Genomic DNA, 12,639 nt, shown 5'->3' on the forward strand with positions numbered 1-12,639 from the left:
CATAAACTCACAAAAAAACTAATCTCAATCATACACAACTCCCTTTCCAAATCCTTTTTAACACTTCCATTCAATGCTTTTCTTTAGCATCAATGAAGTCACAATCCTATAAGATTTAATCTCTTGTTATTTTTCTTTTACCTTTCATAATGAATTTCTTTCTTTAAATCTTTTTTTTTTAACAAATAAGAAAAAAATTCAACATAAAACAAATGGATCATAACTTATCATACACAAAAATTCCTTTTCCAAAATGATACTTTTATAACATTCCACATCCCACTTACATCATATTTTCACTCATTACAAAACAACCTATGCTTATGGTGCAAAATAGGATAAAGGAAAATATTAATCACGGTCAAGGTTCATAATCAAGGATAAATATGTATTTATTAAGCAAAGAACAAAAGTTGGAACAATTAAGCTCAAAGTAGGACAACAAAGGATAATATATCAAGGTTAGCATTTTGGCTCAAACGCTTAACAAAATTCGCCTTAATCATCTCTACACAACAAAGATTTACGACTCAACAAATCAATTACACAAGTTCTAGTTATCTCAATATCAACTAATTCAAACCAAGTCTTCATATACACACGAAATTATAATATGTATAGAACAAGTAGAACAACATATATACATATAACAATACCAAAAGTAAGCATAAAATGTTAAGCACACAATCCACAAGTTATCCATACATACCGAATAATATCATAGAGTTTAGCATCAGTTCATCATCGAAGCCCATAGGTCATAAGGTCAGCATTAATAATACAGTCATCCAATAATTAAAAAAAAAACTAAACGACCCATAAAAACTAAAACAACAAAAAACGGAAAAAAAAAACATACAAATTGTCTTCCCCCAAACTTAAAATAAACACTGTCCCCACTGGACAATAAAATTAAAAGAGAGAAAACAAACCAGAGCAGCTAGGACTAAAAGGTCCATAGCCGTGTTACCGCCATCAGTAGTGGGTGGATCATCATCGTAACCAGCTGGAGGTTGGTATGGTCTCCTAAGCTCCTCAGAAAATTGGGGATAATCATTATATCCCGAATGATGCGCAAAAGTGGCATAAAATTCAGCCTGAAAGTTGTGCATAGTAAACTGTCGTGCACGTCGAACCTGATCTGAATTACGCAGCTCCTCAATGTGTCACATCATCACTTGTTGATTCCTTTCATATGCTGCAAACCGATGCTCAAAATCTCCAAACTTGGTGCTCGAGCCATCTGTAGCTCGTGATGAGGATGGTCTAGCAGAGTGAGACCGAGAGTGTGGAGGCTATGAAGAGGAAGATGGTTGTGCAGCGGATGGCAAAGATAAAAACTCAGATGGCCACACAACAAAACCTAAACCAGTGGGTCTAGCTTCACCTAAATAATTATCCTTCAAATGTAGGATCATGTTGTGATCAAGGACCCCTGAATGCTCCCAATGCTCTTGATCTGACATAGGTATGCCAGCTTTTGAGCACAAGCCAGTGATAAGACAAGCATGACCATGTCCAGCAGTTTTTGACCCCCGAGCTATAGTAGAAATATTGGAATAAATTAGTTTCCCCACATTTATACTTTTACCTGAACATATACAATGAAGCAGATATAATTGATCAATGTTGACCTCCCCTTGTTGCGAAGAAGGAAACAAGTTATTGATCACAAATCTGTTCCAAATCTTGCCCAAATAACTCAAACTAGTATTCCTGATATGCCTTCGGGTAACCATATCTTCCCCCATAGAATCACATGTACCAGGCTTGGTCATATCTTGAAGCATGTCCTCATAATTCTTGTTCTCAAGACCAACATGGTAATCATCATCTTTAAAGTTTGGAAGCTCATAAAATTCATTAATCACCTCTGAAGAGAACTTGACTAACTTTCCCCTCACTAACACCGCATCGTCAGGATAGCCAAAATAAGCATTGGCATAAAACTCCCTCACAACATTAGTATTAGCTCCCATCATCGGTTCACATAAATGTTACCAATGTCATTCCACAACCATGGCTATCAAAGAACCATCTTCCGCACTTGGACGAAAATAAGATTCAACAATCAAACTCTTATTATTAGCAGTTCATTCATCAAACCTTGTTTTTGCTACGGTATTTATAAAAGTATGATTTATAATGACTTGTGATGACACAAAATTCTTCCTCTTTGGTCTTGGAACCATAATAGCACTTTAGAAAAAAATTCCCAATCAAATCCAATTAGTCACCCAAAACTCCACAAACGATTGCAAAACTTCCACAACTTCCACACCACACTTAATTCATACCAATAATCAATTTACAATGAACTCCAACTTCAAAAATCAACAAAATCACCATAGAACTTCATTGAGACATTTAAGCAAACAATTGGTGTGAAAAATTAACCATTATCCAAATCACACTATAAACCTCGTCAAAATTTCCCCCAAACTTAAAATCAAGTATATTCGCAGTATAATCAAGTCTCAACAGCCACAATCCCAAAAAATTTCAAATTAAAAGGATCACTTCTTCACTTCACATCAAAACCATCAAAATCTTTAAACTTTGAAGAAAATGCTATGAAAATAAATGAAAATTATCAAGTACCTTCTAGAATCTCCTCAAATATGGTTTGAATGTCGTGAAGCATGCTGGAAAAGAGAAGAAATCCAGCAAAGAGTGGTTGCCACTTGGGTTGGAAGAGGATGAAAATAAGAACTTTGACAGGTTTGGCGGTTTGAATGTATGTGGGTTTGTGTTTGTGTGTTAAAATCTGGGTGTGTTAAGTTGGGAATTGTTGAGTTCAGGGTCATGTGCCACTCACGTGTCAAATTTTTTTTTTCAAAATTGTGCAAGCGGCGCAATAACACCTCACATACGGCGCGATAGCGCTGGACGCTACCCTTGACGTCGTACAATCAATGACGCACGGCTATAGCGCCCAGTCCCAGCATTGTAGCGCTGAATTTTTATTTTTATTTTTATATTTTTTCACGTATTTCACGATTGATCAACTAAAGTATATACATATATTTTTTAAAAATAAAATAAAATAAAAACCCAGTTCATAAACTGAAATTAAAAACTAAAACATTTTAAAAAAAGGTATGGGTTGCCTCCCATAAAGCGCTTAATTTATCGTGTTTAGCTAGACGTTGATGATGCTTTAATCTCTATCTTTGAGATACATTGTCTCCGCCTTCTTGTTGAACTGATTAAAATAATGCTTCAACCTCTGTCCATTCACTTGAAAAATCGAACCATCATTGTTTTGTAATTCCACCGAACCAAAAGGAGAAACTTTGGTGATGACGAACGGACCAGACCATCGGGACTTAAGCTTACCCGAAAATAACCTCAAACGAGAATTGAACAGTAAAACTTGCAGTTCGGGCACAAAATTTCGCTTTAAAATAATTTGATCATGATATTTCTTAGTCCTCTCTTTGTAAATGCGAGCATTCTCATATGTATCATTATGAAACTCCTCCATTTCATTCAGCTGCAATAACCTCTTCTCACCTGCTGCTTGGTAATCAAAATTCAGCTTCTTGATCGCCGAATATGCCTTGTGCTCCAATTCTACCAGTAAGTGACAAGCTTTGCCAAATACTAGTCGATAAGGAGACATACCGAGAGGAGTTTTGTACGCTGTCCTGTAAGCCCATAGAGAGTCATCAAGCTTTTGAGACCAATCCTTTCTAATTAAATTCATCATTTTCTCCAAGATGGACTTGATCTCTCAGTTTGATACCTCAACTTGGCCATTAGACTGGGGATGATAGGCCAAAGCCACCTTATGTCGAACACCATACTTCATCAAGAGTGGTTTAATCACTTTGTTGCAAAAATGAGTCCCTTCGTCACATATTCGCTCTTGGAGTACCAAAATGATTAAAAATAAATTTCTGCATAAAAGAAGAAACCACATTGGAATCATTTGTAGTTGTGGCTATCACTTCGACCCGCTTTGACACATAATCAACAGTGAGAAAGATAAACAATTTCCCGGAAGATGGTGGATAGGGCCCCATGAAGTCATGCCCCACACATCGAACAATTCAACCTCTAAAATCATATTCATGGGCCTCTAGTTTTTTGCGAGATATTTCTGACTCGTTGACATCTATCACAAGTCTTGACAAAATTGTAACAATCTTTAAAAATCGAAGGCCAATAAAAACTAGACTGCAAGACTTTTGCTGCTGTACGTGATGGCCCAAAATGCCCACCGTAAGGTGCCGAGTGACACTACTCTACTATTGATTGAGTCTCTTCCATTGGTACACAACGACGAATCATTCGATTCGTAATCATTTTGAACAAGTATGGATCATCAAAGAAGTAGTATTTAAAGTCATGGATCAATTTCTTCTTTTGATGTGCATTAAAATTAGGAGGAAGCTTGCCACTAACAATGTAATTCACGATGTTGGCATACCCTGGAAGTTGTGTTGATACAGCCAGCAGTAACTCATCCAGAAATAATTCTTTGACCGGACCTTTACATTCAGCTTCTTCATTCTATAATATTGATAAATGATCTACCACAAAGTTCTCACTCCCCTTCTTATCCACAATCTCGATGTCGAATTCTTGAAGTAACAACACCCAGCATATCAACCTTGGCTTGGCATCCTTCTTTGCAAATAAATAATGGGGTGCTGCATGGTCTGTGTATATAATAACTTTAGAACACAAGAGATATGATTTGAATTTATCGCATGCAAACACCACCACTAATAGTTCTTTTTCAGTGGTTGAGTAATTTCGTTGAGCATCATTAAGAGTCTTGCTCGCATAATAAATTGCTCGGAAATTCTTCTCTCTTCGCTGCCCTAAGACAACCCCCACTGCATAATCAATAGCATCGCCCATAATCTCGAATGCTTGACTCCAATCTAGTACAATCATAATAGGGGCTGACACCAACTTCTCTATTATCAACTCAAATGCCTTCCTACACTCTTCATCAAAGACAAAATCAGTATCTTTTTCTAGGAGATTGCAAGTGGCTTGCTGATTTTTGAGAAGTCTTTGATAAACCTTCTGTAAAAACCTGCATGCCCCAAAAAACTTCTTATCTCCTTGACATTCACTGGTGGAGGGAGCTTCTCAATAATGGTTATCTTGGCCCGATCTACTTCAAGACCTTCCTTTGAAACTCTATGCCCCAACACAATTCCCTCTTGAACCATGAAGTGACATTTCTCCCAATTCAGCACAAGGTCCTTCTCTTCACATCTACAAAAGGACCAATGCCAAGTTGTGCAAGCAATGGTCAAATGATGACCCAAAAACAGAAAACTCATCCACAAATACCTCCATGATCTCTTCTACCATTTCTAAGAAAATGACCATCATACACCACTGAAAAGTGGCAAGTGCATTGCAAAGTCCAAAAGGCATCCTCCTGTAAGCAAAAGTGTCGTAAGGACATGTGAAAGTTGTCTTTTCTTAATCTTTGGGGGTGATGGATATTTTATTATAGGCTGAATAACCGTCTAAGAAGCAATAATGTGAATAGCCAGCTAATTGGTCAAGCATCTGATCAATAAATGGGAGTGGAAAATGATCCTTTCTAGTAGCCTTGTTCAACTTCCGGTAATCAATACAAACTCTCCACCCCGTTACTGTTCTTGTCAGAATCAATTCATTGGCTTCACTCTTGATCACTGTCATCCCCCCCTTTTTTGGTACAACTTGCACAGGACTAACCCAACTACTATAAGAAATAGGATAAATAATCCTAGCATTCAACAACTTCAAAACTTCTGCCCTCACCACTTCTTTCATAGCTGGGTTCAATCTCCTTTGATGCTCAATGGAGGGCTTGTAATTCTCTTCAAACAGAATCTTGTGCATACAAACAATTGGGCTTATTCCCTTCAGGTCTGAAATTGCCCATCCTATTGCAGATTTATATTTCCTCAAAACCCTTTGTAGTTTTTCAGATTCACATTTCGAGAGTTTTGATGAAATGATCACCGGACAAGGGAAATTCTCTCCTAGATACTCATAGCGCAAACGATCTACGAGTTGTTTCAAATCTTGCTTACCCACCACTTTCTTCTCAACTTCACCTTATTTAGCTTGGCAAAGAGTTTCTTCAACATTAACACCACTAGCACTAGGAATAGCACTAAGAGCCATCACAAATTCAGCCAATTCATCACCCACAAACTCACCATTCACCTTCTCCAAATCAAATTGTGTAATACTAGAATTAAGACAATGTTGTAAAGGATCAGTACATAATTCTTTTCTCATTGTCTCTTCTACTACTACCTCGATAAAATCCACACGGTGACAGGTGCTTGTGTTATCATGCTACTTTAGTGCTTGATATATGTTGAATTTAACCTCTTCATTATTAACCCTCAGTGTTAGATGACCACCCTGTACATCAATAAGAGCTCTTTCAGTAGCCAAAAATGGACGACCAAGAATAATGGGAATTTCATGGTCCTCCTCCATATCCAATACCATGAAATCAGTGGGAAAAATAAATTTGTCCACCTTAACCAATACATCTTCAATCACTCCCCTAGGATAAGTAGGTGACCAATATGCTAATTGAAGAGTAATGGTTGTGGGCTTCACCTCTCCTACCCCCAACTTCTTAAAACTGAAAGTGGCATCAAATTAATACTCGCTCCAAGATCACATAATGCATTGTCAAAGGATGACCCTCCCATAGTGCATGGTATAGTAAAGCTGTCAGGGTCTTTCACCTTTTGAGGCAACTTTTTCTGTAAGATGGTGCTGCATTCTTCTGTTAGATTCACAGTTTCAAAGGTTTCTAATCTTCTTTTCTTCGACATGACTTCTTTCATGAATTTCACATAATTTGGCATTTGCTCAAGAGCATCTGCGAATGGAATGTTTAAGTTAATTCTTTTGAATATTTCTAGAAACTTTGCAAACTGTTCATCTAATTTCTTCTTCTGAAATCGCTGAGGATAAGGAATGGGAGGTTGATACATTGGAAGGCTATCTTTCTTTGTGTCAGTCTTGTCACTTCCACTCTGCTTTTTGGCTTGCTCTTCCTTGTCTACCTCTCGTACCATTGGCTCAACTTTCTCCTTTGAACCTTCTTGAACATTACCCTCATCAAGCACCTTACCACTTCTCATAGAAACTGCTTGGCATGATTCCTTTGGATTTACCACAGTGTCACTAGGAAAACTTTCCTTCTGATTAGAATTCACAACAATAGTTAATTGGCCCACTTGAGTCTCAATTTTCTTCATTGAAGCACCCATGTTAGTCATATGGGTTTCTATATTGTCGAGTCTTGCTTCATTTTTTTCGAACCTCTTGTTAGACTCCATAATAAAAGTGCTCAAAATGTCTTCCAATGATTGCTTTTTCTCTTGTTGCTATTGAGAATTGAATCCCGGAGGTGGTTGCAGCACATTTTTGTTATAAGCATAAGAGAAATTTTCATGGTAACACAATCCTGGATGATAATAATTAGGCATGTTGTTGCTTCTATAGTTATTGGTGAAGGAGCGGTTTGCCAAAAATTGAGCATGTTCTAGACTCATATCTTGCCCCTGCATTGCAGTAGCCGCTGCTACACTCTCCATAACAGTTAGATTATTCTGCGTTGATAGAGCAGTCATTTGGGTTTGTAAAGCAGCAATTTGGGCATGCATGGCTGTCATTTGATCAACTTCATATAACCCAGCAACTTTCCTTGGGCCTGACCTCTCATTAGGTCACTGGTAACTGTTGGTAGCCATTTCCTCCATCAAAGTGAAGGCTTCATCAGCTGTCTTAGTTAATAGAGCACCCCTAGTAGCAGCATCAACTATTGTTCGTGTTGAAGAATTTAACCCTTGATAGAAAAAATCTGAACTTGCATCCAATTTTGATAACCATGCTGTGGGCAACGTCGTAATAAGTTCTTAAACCTTTCCCAAGCCTCATAGAATGGTTCTTACTTAAGCTATCAGAATTGCCCAATATCACTGCGTAATTGGGCTGACTTGGAAGGAGAGGAGAACTTAATCGGGAACTTTCTTGCCATCTCATCCCATGTTGTAATTGTTCCAGGTTGCAAAGATTGCAACCAACTCTTGGCTCTATCCCTCAAGGAGAAGGGGAAGAGACGCAATCTGATGGCATCATCAGTAACGCCATTCATCTTCACTGTGGCACATACCTCCAGAAATATGGCCAAGTGAATGTTGGGGTCTTCAGTAACTAAACCCCCAAACTGATTTTGCTGCACCATGTTGATTAGTGCAGGTTTCAGTTCAAAGTTGTTGGCACCAATGGCTAGATTTGCGATTCCAGTGAGATTATTATTCACAATAGGCATGCAAAAGTCACGCACTGCCCACTGCGCTGGATTAAGTGGAGCTCCACCGGCTGCTGGTTGATTATTATTGATGCCATTGTTACTGTTGTTGTTCACCCCGTTGTTGTCCATATTAAGCTCTCCAGTCCTTTTCTTAGTTCTCAACTGACGGAGTGTGTGCTCAATTTCAGGATTCAGAGGCTCAACAGGTGTAGAACTCCTATTCCTTCGCATATACTGAGAATACAAGCACAAACAGTAACATTAGTAACAAAACAAATTAAAATATAATTTAAAATCAAGACTTAAAGTTTCAATATTAGTAAAATTAATTTTAATCCCCAGTAACAGCGCCAAAAACTTGATACTGATTTTTCTACCGCAAGTGTACGATGTATTGCAATATAGTTTTAATTTAAAGGATGTCAAACCCACATGGATTACATATTTAATTTCACCAATTACTATACCTTCTTAAGTCTATAATTTTAATAGCAAATAACTCAAACAAGACAATAAAAAATGAAATAACAAAATAATGAAAGATAATGATCTTGTAAATTGATTAGATGAATAAGGAATGTACTAGAATAACGATTTCACTATCTTAAATTATGAACCATGGTTTCTTTATTATCCTAATTAGTTCTCTTCATTTGTAATCTCCAGAACTATAATGTAATGCATCTATCTCTCTAAAGCATACATGCAATTAATCTCAATTAATCAATATGATATCTCTTTTCGCTATTAATTAATCAAGAAGTCATTAATCAAGTAATTCTTTTAAGTCAAATTCATAGAGTTCAAGGAATCTCTCAATCTCACAATCACTCTATGTCAAATCTTCCTATGTCCAATCTAAGTTTATCTTTCTCAAACATAAACCCTAGATCTTAATTCACAATAATGATGGACAAACATTAATATGAGAAAATTAAATCAAGAAGATATGAACAAACAAAAAGAACTTCATAAAGATAATAATAGAAGCCATAATTCAATAATCAAAACAGATCCATCTAGTACTCTAGCACAAAAGGAGTTTAGTTCTCCATTACAAACTTAAACACAATAGTAATGTATTTGTTCATAATTAAAAACTAAAATAAAAGGAAAAAGAAAGAAACTAGATATAATGATGGAGATGTCGATGATGTCTATGTAAGGAAACTTTTACAGGATCTTTATTTATTTTCATGTAGATCTAATATTAAACAAATTAATATGAGATAACCTAGAACATGTTTTTAAAATTGAATTCAAAGAGAAATAATGATAAGAATACTTACATTATACGCAGCGGAATGAATGAGTTATTCCTTCAGTTTCTCTAACCTTTGTATCCTTTTTGCCGCAGAGTATTATCAAGAAACTAAACCGATCTTCTATTATCTTCACACTCTTCCAAAGTATCATTGGAATCACCTAGACTAGAGTGGACAATTCTCAACACATGAGATAGATACAGAGAAAAGAATAATAAGAGGCTTAGAAAATGACTTGTGTTTAGAGAGAATCTAAATCTATCAAAAAACCAGTGATTAAACTTATAAAACATGTGTTTTTGACTTCTCTCTAAGCACTTCTTTTATAGACTCAATTAGGCCATTTAATTTAATTAAAAAATCAATAAAATAATAGCCAATAACAGACCTAGGTCGAAATTATCATGGGCTTTAGGCCCGTGAATTTGCCCATTTGATTATAAGCCCATTGGACTTAAAATCAAGGCCTGTATTATTTCTATTGATTTAATTAATTAAATAATTATTTAAATCCTTTATCAAATTAATTATTTATAATTTTAACCTTGATTTAAAATTATTTATTAATTTAGATACCAATTTATCTTAATTAATAAATCTACCCTAATTTCTCTTTTCTTCTCTAAATTACACAACTCTCTGAAACTATCCAAAATTGACCTGGTCAACTTTGATAATTCTAGTTGATAATTAATCAATTAATTGAGACTATCTAGATGATTTTATCCAAGGTACAATGGGGACCATGGGCCTATGAAATCAAGCTCCAATAAATTATCATAAATCTAACAAATAAATTTACTAACTTATTAATTCCTTGTGACTCCACTAAAGACTCGGAATTGCAATCTTGAATTCATAGAACGCTCTATAACAAATATAGATACACTATTAATTATCCATTGTTACAACCATAATTGTCACTCAATCCTCTATAAACGGACTACAATGAGATGGGACTAAAATACTGTTTTACCCCTCATTATATTTTATCCTTAAAACACTTAGTTCCTTGTAAATGATATTTCAGTAAACTAATATTAATTACTGATATGAGATCTCTATCATTTAGCACCTTGAACCAAACTAAAATGAAACTATCATTTCACTTCTTCATCAGAAGCTATAGATGTTCATATCAATGATTAACACTCCCACTCAATTATACTACCGAGTTCCCAAGATGTAAGTATGAGCTAGTTCGTAGGGTAAGCTGGTAACGAACAAGTCAAAGAACTTAAATAATACAATCAGTTAGAGTACTAACCACTCAGAATTGAGATTGAATTGACCTATGGTCAACTATATGATATGACTAGAATAGATAATAACGTTATGTTTACTTATCTTATCAACTGTCAATATTGGTCCTGTTCGATGTAACAAATACATCCGATCTTATCTACTTTGCTAATGTTCTGGAAAGAACATAACACTGTAATGTGTAAGTAGATCATATCACAGATTGGCAAGTCAGTGTAAATCCTGTGCACTGACTAATCTTAGGACCAACATATTTTGAACATATAATCATATTTATATTCCATTGTGATTACGTCACTATAAATACGATTAGCTATATGCTCGGGATTTAATAGAAGTTTATATTAAACAAATAATCATGAAAATAAAACATGTGAGCAAAGTGATTGACCAAGTCAAAAAATAATTTCTATTATTTTATTGATAATAAAATGACATTACAAAGAATTTGGATTTTAATTAGGGCATAAAATCCCAACAAACTTCCACTTGCACTAATTGAAACTAATGCCTTAATTATACTAATATCATTTCCTTGATATGCTTATCAAATGTAGCTTCTGGTAGTGTCTTTGTAAACGGATCCGCAAGATTGTCTTCATATGCAATCTTTATAACCTTCACATCTCCCCTGGCCACATATTATCAAATAATGTGATACTTCCTTTCTATATGCTTACTCCTCTTGTGACTTCGAGGTTCTTTTGAGTTGGATATCGCTCCTGTATTGTCACAAAACAACACAAGCGGTTTATCCATTTCTGGAATAACACCAAGATCCAAATAGAACTTCTTTATCCAGACTATTTCCTTAGCTGCTTCTGACGTGGCTATGTAATCCGCCTCCATGGTGGAATCTGAGATTGCAGACTGATTTACGCTTCTCCATATCACAGCTCCACCCCCAAGAGTAAATGCCATTCCAGAAGTAGACATCCTGTCATCGACATCAGTCTGAAAATCTGAATCAGTGTAGCCTATAGGGTTCAGAACACCACCCTTGTAGACTAACATATAATCCCTAGTCCTCCTTAAATACTTCAGGATATGCTTAACTGCCATCCAATGTTTCGGTCTTGGGTTTGACTGATACATTCTCACTACTCCCACTGCATAGCAGATATCTGGTCTAGTACACAACATAGCATACATTAGACTTCCAACTGCAGATGCGTAAGGAACTTTTCTCATTACATCTTCCTCTTTAGGAGTATGGGGAGATTGCTTCTTTGAAAGATGAATTCCATGGCGGGACGGTAGACGCCCTTTCTTGGAATTTGTCATTGAGAAACGTTCAAGCACTTTATCTATGTAAGCTGCTTGAGATAGAGCTAAGAGTTTGTTCTTTCTATCCCTGATGATTTGGATACCTATAACATAACTTGCTTCACCCAAATCCTTCATCTGGAATTGAGTGCTCAGCCAATTCTTCACATCTAATAATTTCTTAATATTGTTTCCAATGAGTAAGATATCATCTACATAAAGAACCAGGAATACCATTATTTGATTTGCCTTCAGTTGGTAAACACAAGGCTCATCAATATTTTGTTCAAAGCCATAGGTTTTGATTATTTCATCAAACCTAAGATTCCAGGAACGAGAAGCTTGCTTAAGTCTATAAATGGACCTATTCATCTTGCAAACTTTTCATTCTTGTCTAGCTACTTTAAATCCTTTTGACTGATCCATATAAATGACTTCATCAAGCTTTCCATTAAGAAAATATGTCTTGACGTCCATTTGCCAGATCTCATAGTCGAGAGAGGCTGCTATGGATAAGAGGATGCGAATGGACTTAAGCAT

At 35.9% G+C, this 12,639-nt stretch overlaps 1 protein-coding gene across 1 annotated transcript; it reads right to left on the reverse strand.

Moving 5' to 3' along the window:
- Positions 1–3,160: 3,160 nt before the first annotated feature.
- Positions 3,161–3,712, reverse strand: LOC133791715 (uncharacterized). The gene has a single exon (XM_062229634.1). It carries the CDS (start codon positions 3,710–3,712, stop codon positions 3,161–3,163), a length of 552 nt encoding a protein of 183 aa, XP_062085618.1.
- Between the last annotated feature and the right edge of the window lie 8,927 nt (positions 3,713–12,639).

Source organism: Humulus lupulus, chromosome 7, assembly GCF_963169125.1.
Source record: "Humulus lupulus chromosome 7, drHumLupu1.1, whole genome shotgun sequence".
Classification (NCBI taxonomy): Eukaryota; Viridiplantae; Streptophyta; class Magnoliopsida; order Rosales; family Cannabaceae; genus Humulus; species Humulus lupulus.

Excerpts from the sequence above, each read along its gene's own strand:
- LOC133791715 (XM_062229634.1), bottom strand. The coding sequence starts at position 3,712 with ATGATGAATTTAATTAGAAAGGATTGGTCTCAAAAGCTTGATGACTCT.